The sequence below is a fragment of the Eretmochelys imbricata genome, chromosome 2, assembly GCF_965152235.1.
Source record: "Eretmochelys imbricata isolate rEreImb1 chromosome 2, rEreImb1.hap1, whole genome shotgun sequence".
In the NCBI taxonomy this organism is placed as follows: Eukaryota; Metazoa; Chordata; order Testudines; family Cheloniidae; genus Eretmochelys; species Eretmochelys imbricata.
In genome coordinates, this window is record NC_135573.1 from 174627904 (window position 1) to 174638790 (window position 10887).

Sequence of the window (10887 nt, forward strand, 5' to 3'; positions counted from 1 at the left end):
AATTAACCCACATGTCCTCTTCATTGTGGGAGCAGGGGGATGGGAAGAGCAATCAACAAAGTATTTTATCCTTAGATGTTCCACAATAGTTCATCTGGTGTCCATGGGCCTTCTCTGTTGGGCAGGACATAACACCTTCTGTTAAAAGCTAGTGTTTCATACTAATTCATGTCTCCTTCCTGTCTAGTGATTTACACAATTAGAGAGAATCACAATGCAAATGCTCCAATATTACCTCACAATATGAGTGCTATAAGGGAGATTAATGCATACAGCAACTTAGAAACATTCAATAAAGTCTAAATACTAAGCACATTTTATAACTCTAATATCTATTCATCAATACTAATATATAGCTGAGCCAGACTAATTCTAGCTATGTATTTGTCAGTATCCAAGTGAGGCATGAGGACTTCGGCATAAGCTGGCACCTGGCTTGCCAGCGTCACAGGCGATAGAGATCCACAGAGGCTGACTCATCAACCCTGAATTGATGAAAAAAAGTTATGTAAAGGTGCTTACATCGCAGTGACATGCAGAAAAAACTTTAGGAGCCCTTTGAAGTGAAATTGGGGTGTTTCCTGTGACTCTGGTGGAGTTCTTGGCTTGTCTGGATGCAGCTCAATCATCCCTCCTGAAATATTTGTTTCAAAATGCTTCTGAAGAGCAATTTTTTAAAATTTTGGCATAGACGAGTTCTCCCAAATGTTTGGAAAATGACCTAGAGGATATCCCTCACATTCACCCTGAGATTTTCATTCCCGTTCCCCACTTCAGAGTACTCAAGTTGAACATTGTGATATAATATCAACATAGTTATTATATTTTCACTAATGAAATATAAACATATCAGCAAAGCACATCTTAATAACAGAAGATTGTTTGCCAGATTCTGTCTATGGTTGTGAAAAAGAATTTTTGTTCAAATGAGATGACAAATGAATAAATTCCCCAGTCTTGTACCCACTTCTGTCTGAAGCATACATACCCCTGATAGACAAAATGTATTATAGTCTGAGGAGATAAATTTTTGTGGGAACTCCTTTTTAAAACATTGGTAGCACATGACTTTAAGAACACATCTCAGGATTCTAATGATGACATGATTTATGACATCACAAAAAATATCACAGTTTATGAAGTCAGTAGGACCCTGAGGATGACTTTTAGCCTTGTATGAGGATTCAGGACAATGGGAGAAGAAGGAACAAAGACGTTTGCCATGAGGCCTCATGTTAACTTATTAACCAAATCCTTGTCTATAGTGAGTCATTTTCCTTCTTTTCCTTCCTTCCTCCTCAATTGAGACCAAACTGTGTCCCATACTCTCTCCTGGGATGGGCACCATGAATCCTAGGGCAGTTCACAGTGAGATGCAGGACTTGGTGAAATTGAATCAGGGCTTTATAAATTCTGAAGATCGCCGCTTCCTTCGGGAATCAGTAGTGAGCCTGGAAAATTCCATGTCTCCCACTTCAAGCCATACAGCTGCAGGTGAGATGGTCAGAGAGGCAGATAAGCTCCTGAAAGAGGCTGGGAACAAAGTGAATGATTTGGAAACTGATGCAGAGGAGGTGATTGAACCAGACCAAGATGATCACCAAGAGCTGGGAGACCAAAACTTGCAGGTAACAGATGAGATGATGATGCAGGCCAATGAAAAGAATAGGGAGGCCTTTGGTGTCCTGTCTAAAGGTGAACTTCAGAAAGCAATTGACTTGTTTTCAGATGCCATCAAGCTGAGTCCATATCTTGCAAACTCGTATACTAACAGAGCCAATGTCTTCATGTACCTACAGAAACCAAACGCTGCCATTAGCGACTGTAACAGAGCCATAGAGCTCAACCCTAACTTACCACAGCCCTACAAGTTGCGAGGAAAAGCACTCCAGCTCCTGGGGCTCTTGGAAGAAGCAGCCTGTGACCTGGCCTTGGCTTGCAAACTGGGTTATGATGAAGATGCCAGTGATGTGGTAAAGGAAGTGCAGGTGAGAACCCAGAAGAACTCTGAACACAAAAATGTGCAAAAATGTAAGCACGGGAAGACAATGGAGAGAGTGAAAAAGGCTCTGGCAAAAGGAAGAGCTGATAGGACAGCCCCATGGGATCAGGAAAAAGCTCAGAGGGAGAAGGAGTCCAGTGAGGAGTCCGATAGTGATGAGAGTGAGTTGGAGATCGATAATGAAGGAGTGATTGAACCCGATAAGGATGAGCCCCAAGAGATGGGCGATGAGAATCTGAAGGTAACAGACGAAATGATGAAGCAGGCCATTGAAAAGAAGAGGGAGGCTTTTGATGCAATGGGTAAAGGAGAACTTCAGAGAGCTGTTGACTTGTTCACAGATGCCATCAAACTGAACCCACGGCTTACAATTTTATATGCCAACCGAGCCAGTGTCTATGTGCAGTTGCAGAAGCCAAATGCTGCCATTAGAGACTGTGACAGAGCCATAAATATCAACCCTGACTCCGCACAGCCCTACAAGTGGCGAGGGAAAGCGCTTCGGCTCCTGGGTTACTGGCAGGAGGCTGCCGAGGACCTGTCCTTGGCCTGTCAGTTGGATTATGATGAAGAGACCAATGCCATGCTGAATGAGGTGCAGCCAAGGGCCCAGAAAATCACCCACCACTGGAGAAAATATGAGCAAAAGCAAAAAGAAAAGAGATTTAAGGAGGCCCTGGAGAGAATGAAGAAAGCCATCAAGGAGAGGGAGGGAGCTCAACTTCAAACACCTGAGGAACAGGAAAGAGGTGAGCTTGAGGCCTGGCAAGAAGAGGAAAGAGCTAAGCCTCAGGATACCCAGAAACATGAAAGAGTTAGGCTTCAGGCCTCCTGGGAACAATGGGGTGCACATCTTAAATACTCTAGAGAACAAGAAGGAGCTCTGCCAGTGGACCATGGGGACAAGGAGAAATTCCAGCTGAAGGCCCAGGGGAGAGCTGAGAGTGAGGAAGAGTCCAGTGAGGAGTCCGAGAGTGAGTTGGAGATCAATAATGAAGGAGTGATTGAACCTGATGAGGATGAGCCCCAAGAGATGGGCGATGAGAATCTGAAGGTAACAGACGAAATGATGAAGCAGGCCATTGAAAAGAAGAGGGAGGCTTTTGATGCGGTGGGTAAAGGAGAACTTCAGAGAGCTGTTGACTTGTTCACAGATGCCATCAAACTGAACCCACGGCTTACAATTTTATATGCCAACCGAGCCAGTGTCTATGTGCAGTTGCAGAAGCCAAATGCTGCCATTAGAGACTGTGACAGAGCCATAAATATCAACCCTGACTCCGCACAGCCCTACAAGTGGCGAGGGAAAGCGCTTCGGCTCCTGGGTTACTGGCAGGAGGCTGCCAAGGACCTGTCCTTGGCCTGTCAGCTGGATTATGATGAAGAGACCAATGCCATGCTGAATGAGGTGCAGCCAAGGGCCCAGAAAATCACCCACCACTGGAGGAAGTATGAGCAAAAGTGCAAGGAAGACGAATTTAAGGAGATGGTAGAGAGGATAAAAAAAGTCTTGGAGGATCAGGAGAGTGCTCAGAAAGCCCTGGAAGAACTGGAGATCTATGAGAAAGCAGCCCTGGAGGAACAGGAGAAAACCATGAAGGAACCTGAGACAGCTGAGCAGATAGTGCTGAAAGAACAGGAGGACAATCAACAGGAGCCAATGGAGGAACAAGAGAGAGCTCAGCAGAAGGTGTTGCAAGAACAAGAGTCAGTTAAGCAGATGGATCTGGAGGAACAGTTGATAGCATTGCAGACTGAGCTGGAAGAACAGTTGAAAACTCAGCAGATGGAGCTGGAGGAAGAGGAGAGAGCTCTGCAGAAGTTGCTGGAAGAACAGGAGAGGACCCAGAAGAAGGTGCTGGAAAAACAGGAGAAAACCCAGATGAAGGCTCTGGAAGAACTGGAAAGAGCTCAACAGCTGGCTCTGAAGGAACTGGAAAGAGCTCAGAAGAAGGTCTTAGAGGAACAGGAAAAAACTCAGAAGGCAGCCCTGGAAGAACAGGAGAGAGCTCAGAAGAAATCCCAGGAGGAAAAAGAGAGGGCTGAGAAAGCCCTGGAGGAACTGGCAAGAGCTCATAAGATGGCCCTGAAGGAGCTGGAGATTGCTCAGAAAAAAGGCCTGGAGGAACATGAAAGAGCCCAGCAGAAGGCCTTGGCAGAACAAAAGAAAGCTCATATGGCTATGGAAGAACTGGAGAAAGCTCATAAGAAGCAAGAGAGAGCGCAGAAGGCTGCCCTAGAGGAGCAGAAGAGAGCTCAGAAGGCCCTAGAGGTATTGGAAAGAGAACAGAAAAAGGCCATAGAGGAGCAGAAGAGAGCTCAAAAGAAGGCCATAGAGGAGCAGGAAAAAGCCCAGAAAGCCCTGGAGGAACTGGCAAGAGTTCAGCAGCAGACCCTAGAGGAAAAAGAGAGAGCTCAGAAGAAGACCAGAGAGGAACAGGAAAGAGCCAAGAAAGCCCTGGAAGAACTGGTGAGAGCTCAGAAAGAGGCCCTAGATGAACAAGAGAGAGCTCAGAAGAAGGCTACAGAGGAACAGAAAAGGGCTAAAAAGGCCTTGGAGGAACTGGAGAGGACTCAGAAAAAGACCTTGGAGGAACTGGAGAGAGCTCAGAAAAAGGCCCTGGAGGAACAAGAGAGAGCTCGAAAGAAAGCCCTGGAGGAACAGGAGAGGGCTCAAAAAGGCCTGGAGGAACTGGAGAAAGCTCAGAAAAAGGCCCTGGAGGAACAAGAGAGAGCTCAAAAGAAAGCCCTGGAGGAACAGGAGAGGGCTCAAAATGGCTTGGAGGAACTAGAGAAAGCTCAGAAAAAGGCACTGGAGGAACTGGAGAGAGCTCAGAAAGAGGCAGTGGAGGAACAAGAGAAAGCTCAGAAGAAAGCCCTGGAGGAACAAGAGAAAGTTCAGAAGAAAGCCTTAGAGGAACAGAAGAAGACTCAGAAAGCTCTGGAGGAACTGGAGAGAGCTCAGAAAAACTCCCTAGAGGAGCTGGAGAGAGTTCAGAAAGGGGTCCTGGAGAAACAAGAGAAAGCTCAGAAGAAAGCCCTGGAGGAACAGAAGAGGGCTCAGAAAGCTCTGGAGAAACTGGAGAGAGCTCATAAAAACTCCCTAGAGGAGCTGGAGAGAGTTCAGAAAGGGGTCCTGGATGAGCCAGAAAAAGCTCAGAAGGAGGCCCTGGAGGAACATGAGAGAGCTCAGAAAAAGGTTGCAGAGGAACAGGAGGAAGCTCAGAAAGAGGCCCAAGAAGAACACGAAATAACTCATAAAACGTTTTGTGAAGACCTGGAAAGAGCTCAGGACAAAGACTTAGAGGAATGGGAGAAAACTCATAAAAAGGTCTGTATAGAACAGGAAATAGATCAGGAGAAAGACATAGAGGAACAGGAAACAGCCATGGAGGAACAACTGAGAGCTCAAAAAGGTCCAGAGCATGCAACAAGTTCATTAAGACCTCTCGCAAAATCCATTTGGGACTATTTTGAATCAGGCTAGACTCAGAATTCTGACCCATTGTCTGAGTTTGTCCTGGAACCCAGCAAACATTAACAAACACAGGAATCAATGCATGCTCACTGCAGTGTGTAAATTTGGAGGTCGTGTACAACTGCTGTTTTCATTAAAGTGAAATTAAAACACAAATATGAACAGAATTTTTCCATCATTTTTTATTTCTCCATCTAAACAGTTTTTAAAGGATTAAAGCACTTCTCATGCAGTGTTTTGACACATGCACAAGTATACATTAACTATTTGGAATACTCGTCTCCAGTTGAACATGAGTGCCTCAGGTACTCAGTCATTGGGCTGTAGAGTGGGTTAGAGAACCCAAAGACACTTCCTTCATCAGCCTAAATATTGCTACACTAATAGATAAACTGCAAATGGAGCTCGCACATCTGTCTCTCTGCCAACATCTATTTGATCCCCCTGGTACTTTCTCAAAGACCGGTCTATGAAGGGGAGGAGGGTTTGGAATCTTCCTCTTCTGATTATTGTTGCTGTAAAAGGGGATGAGGGAAAGAAGACATTGAACATCCAGCCAACAGAAAATCTGTGGGAGGGATTTGAGTAGCAAATTAGAGCTGACCATGACCAGCTGGGTGAGGAGCCTCCAGATAAATGGGTGATGGAGGGAATTATTACTGAAGAGGGAGGCCAGGGTCTTGATGTGGAGCTTTGAAAGGAAGAGGGAATTTGTGGGTGGGAGCATGACTAAAGGGTGCATTGCTTGTGATGTATAGGCCCCATGATCGGGATAAACTCTTAAGTTGCATGAGTTCATGAAAGGGGACATGATTCTGCAAGCTGCTCTGGGCAGGGAGAGCCCCTTTGATGTCAGCTGATATCTTTGCAGGCACAAGGGCCCACTCATGCGGAGCAGCTTGCAGCATCAAGACATAACCATTTTTTAAAATTAAATCTAAATTTGGGTGTGTAAAATCCAGTATTTCCAACTTCAAGAGTGCAAAAATCATGAGTCTGGCCTCAAAACTCATGAGATTGGCTTAAAAATCATGAGGTTTTTTTTTTTAAAATAACACCTTTATTCTTTTCTGTGTGTTCTGATTTCTGAGATTTAGAGTCCACTTGGCTCATGGTTTCAAGCTCTTCTCTGCTACCTTACATGCTAGAAACTTTTTTTTTAATGAACATAATTACTTGACTCCAGGAGCTGAGACTTTAAATAAAAACACCAAATATTGTGACAATTGGCAACATTGAAAATTCTCATGAATTATACATGGCTGAGGCCAAGGCAAATAAAGCAGAGGTTTAGAATCTACAACGGGAAAAAAGAATCCATGGCAAAAATGCTGCAGCTGCTAATTGCTTGTGGAGGGAGAATCCTTCTGATTATGCTCATTACGGCTAGAAGAACTAAAGAGGAGGTAGTCCAAGCTAGCTTTGGAGGAAAAGTAGAATTGGAGGCTCTTAGGCTGGACCAAAGTTTCTGAAGCTAACTGATTGCTGCCTGAAGAAGTTGGAGTGTATTGGGGCTGAAGCTTTGTGAAGGAGCATCCATCCAACACAAGCCCTGGAAGGGTTAAGGGGCCAATTAACTCCCTAGGCTGCACCTGGAGGAGGAGCCAGAGAGCATGGGAACAGGAAGGGCCTGTGTAAAGCTGAGAGTTGCTGCGGGCTGCAGTCACTCCCTGGGAAAAGGGAGGTGTGTTGAGGATGCGGGGTTCAGTAGTCTATAGTTACTCCTTGTGAGGAGGAGGTTTGAGCTGGTACACCCAGAGTGGGGGGAACCAAAAGCTGTAGGAAGGAGTCCAGGGAAGGCGCAATAGGGTCTAAGTGAAACCACAGTAGCCAGATATAGGGTTCCTAGACTGGAACCTGGAATAGTGGCCAGGCCTGGGTTCCCCTACCGGCCACTGGGGAAGTGGTATCATCGATCAGGTAGTGCCCAATAAGACTGCCTGAGACCAGTCATGCGAAAGGACTTTGGTACCCTGCAAGAGGGATATGTGGTGAGGGACCTGGCTAGAGTCACGAAAAGGAGGCAGCGGCTCCTGGAGCAAGAGAGGGGCCACAGATGGCAAAAGACAGAGTGTGGCAAAAGAGAGAGTGTGACAGAGTGTGCAGGAAGGGGTATTGGCTGTGCAGAACTAAATCTCAAGAACAACCAGGAGGGGGCACCACCTGCAGTGAGTACAGTAGAGTGCCCCATCACAGTCTTCTAGAAAATGACCAATGTGACTGGGTAAAAGAAACTCCTGGTAATTTTACTCTGGGACTTGGCTGGAGGAATTCATACCTGAATACTTTCCCTTTCCGTTATGGATGATGGAAGATCTATTTTGAACATGTCTTAAGCTTACAGATGTACCTACATCTACTTTTTTTTTTGTCTTAACAAACTACTCTGCAGCTTACCTCTGCCAATAAAGTCCTGCGGAAGTGGTGGTAGATGTGGAGTCCTCAGGGGGTGAAAACGCATTGTCTTTTGACCTTCCCGCTCCCTTTGCAACTGTCGTGAATCTTGTGAGATGCTGAGTGCACTCCACTCCCACTGATGTCCATGACAGTGGAAGATGCTTAGCAGAGAGTACATAGCAATACATTTTTAAAAGTACAAATGACAACAGTTTTAGGACACAAATATGCCCTGGCAGTTCAGTAAACATAATCACATCCGCACAGTGCTAAAGCAGGAGAGAGTGAGAGTGAGGATGGAACTGCAGATGAGCTACAATGAAACTGACTAATCTAACTTCAATGTTCTGGCTGAGTCAGTGCAGAAGTAAACATTCACCATGAATAAATAGTGAAAAGCAAATTGGTTATGAAACTCTTTCTACCTTTATTCAGAAAGCTTTTCTCCCCATAGATATAGATATTTTAATATAAACAGACCACAGCATACAAAATTACAGACAAAATGAATTGGAAGAAGTGTATTGTAAATTCTCTGGGGCAGGGAAAGTGTCATCCTGTATATATAGCTACAGACAGTGTCTAGCATCTTGTGACCACTAATTATTAGAGTTGACCAGCAGTTTTACATTTAAACTGTTTTTAATGGAAAATTGGGGTTTTGACTCAATGAAATTTTTCATGAAAATTATCCGCTTTCCACATAGAATTTCAATGATAGAAAACCCCCAAAACATTTTTGATTTGTTCCATTGCAAATGTGTGTGTGGGGGGGGGGGGGTGTATGTATAACACCTTTCATTTTAGTCAAAACTTTCCCTGGGGGGGAAACCTAATTTTCCAGCTAGTTCTAATAAGTATTTATTGTCATGGTGGTTTCTTTAAAAAAATAAAACGATCATTCATTCTAAGCAAACAACAGTGGATGGGCAAACTTCAAAGAAAAACATTATAAAGTTTCAATTTAGTCCTAAATATGTCATTATTAAGAAAAAAAAATAGAAAGCAACAAAATAAAAAGGGTATGGCATTGTGTAGGAGTGCAGCAATTAACAGCATTCAGCTAACACCTTATTTATTAGTTTTTAATAATGTGTTAATATTACTGATGTGTGCAAAATGAAAACTGAGGAAGATGCATAGAAGAAAGGAATGTAGAGAGGTAGTGTCAGAAGGAGAAAAAGGTACCAACATGTTATGATAAAGTGCCTTCTCTGGCATGAAAATATTTTGCACATTTCCCAAGATGGGGAAGTACAAGTCCAGATTGAGACTTACTGGAAGATGTTTCCCCCTCCCTCTCACTATGATGGTAGATGATAAATCTGATTTCCACTCTGAGACTGGGGGAGGGCGTGGTTCTGTCCAGGATATGAGTAAAACTCACTCTTGTATGAAACAAGAGCCATCTTCATCGAGGCTAAAGAGGAAAGGTTTAACAGAAGGGATATTGGTATAGTTTAGTGCTTTTGAGGAACAGGTGCAGATAATAATCCAGGTGTCTGGTTCTCATGGACCAAAGGCTGTGATAGTGGGGGTTTGTCTACACATGAAAGTTTGTGAATTTAAAGCAGAGAACTAATCCAGAATAACTCTACATATGGACACGCTTGTTCCAGAATAGTATTCCACAGTAGCTATTCCAGAATAACTCTGTGTGTTGACAAACCATGAGGCAGGTGCATAGCTGCATCTCCAGCAATTTGTGGCCTGTGATCTGTTCAGTATCCAGTAGAACCTGTTAAATATTTTGTTTTAGGTTAGGCACAGGAAGGTATTTATGATTTTTTTTCAAAAAATTTGATCTGGTATACTATGCTTTCTAGTGAGTTATGACCCTGTCAGAACTGAGATTGATTTTTCTTTTTCTTAAATATCATATAAGAGAGAAGTTTTCATCACTACTTACTCCTAAGTTGTTGTTGGGATAATTTTTCACTTACCTGTGCATTTGTTTCCAAATTGGCAGATATAAAACTGTGAACTGTTATGACAGCTGAATGTGAAAATGGATACTTCAGCATGCACAGCCATAGCAAATGCATATGTTTGTTTATTCACTTTTGCCCACCTTTAATGTAGAGCTGTGCATGTGAAATGACTCTCTTCGAATTTTGACACTAGGTGGCACTGCAGTACATCTGTTTATCATAGTAGCAAAGTTACACTGAGATATGGAGAAATAAAATTGCTTCAGACCGAATTGATAACTGTTAAAAATTTCACACTTATTAAAAAAGCAGGTTTTTATTAGCTCAACTTTTCAGTGTACAAAGTTTGGGTAATCTTTTTTGGAGGGGGAGGGGGAAGTGGTAGGTATAGCTATTCAGGGCCTATGGAAAGAGTCGTTAATGAGGAAAGGCTACAAAACCTTTAAATGGAGAAAAAAAAATTAGTTCTTACATAATCATAAGCAAAATTCTGGGGCTCTGGCCTTCTGCTTTTTTAATGAGACTATATTGACACAGGCTGCCTCTCATTACACGAGACTTCCTAATGGTCAGTAAGCCCCAAACCTTCCTTAATAAGCAGTTGGCACATTACTTTGATTAGTATCCAATATCTGTCTTGGATATGTATAGTGTCTTTATGTCCATAGCGAAGGTCAGAAGGGGTTGGAGAAAACTCTAGGTGGAAGTTCTACAAGGAAGGAGAAAGAAACTGGGTAGTTTTAGGAGTAATACTGTAACGGGAACCATTAGTTTGTGGTTACTGACCTCAATCATGTTTTGGGTATTAACCTTTTGAAGCCTTGCTCCATGATGGTTGACTTAATAAGGGACAGTTAAGGACAGCATATGGTAAATGTTCAGGAGCCAGGAATTTAAGATCAGGCTCTTACAAGCACCCTTGTGTGTCACACCTCTATTACAAATATTGTTTTTCTTTTTCTGATATAGTTCTTCCTTCAGCGTTAGGAAAAAAAGCAACTCTTTCTGTGATTTATGTACTGCTGTCACATGACAGTATTCTCCTTTCATCGCTCCTGGCCCCAAAAGGATCTCTGAAA

At 43.4% G+C, this 10887-nt stretch overlaps 1 protein-coding gene across 1 annotated transcript; it reads left to right on the forward strand.

Annotated features, from left to right (window-relative positions):
- The first annotated feature begins 1337 nt into the window (after positions 1-1337).
- Positions 1338-5489, forward strand: LOC144260563 (uncharacterized). The gene has a single exon (XM_077809218.1). It carries the CDS (start codon positions 1338-1340, stop codon positions 5487-5489), a length of 4152 nt encoding a protein of 1383 aa, XP_077665344.1.
- The last annotated feature ends 5398 nt before the right edge of the window (positions 5490-10887 follow it).

What these genes read in the sequence shown, in the direction of transcription:
- LOC144260563 (XM_077809218.1), top strand. Translation starts at nt 1,338, where the DNA reads ATGGGCACCATGAATCCTAGGGCAGTTCACAGTGAGATGCAGGACTTG.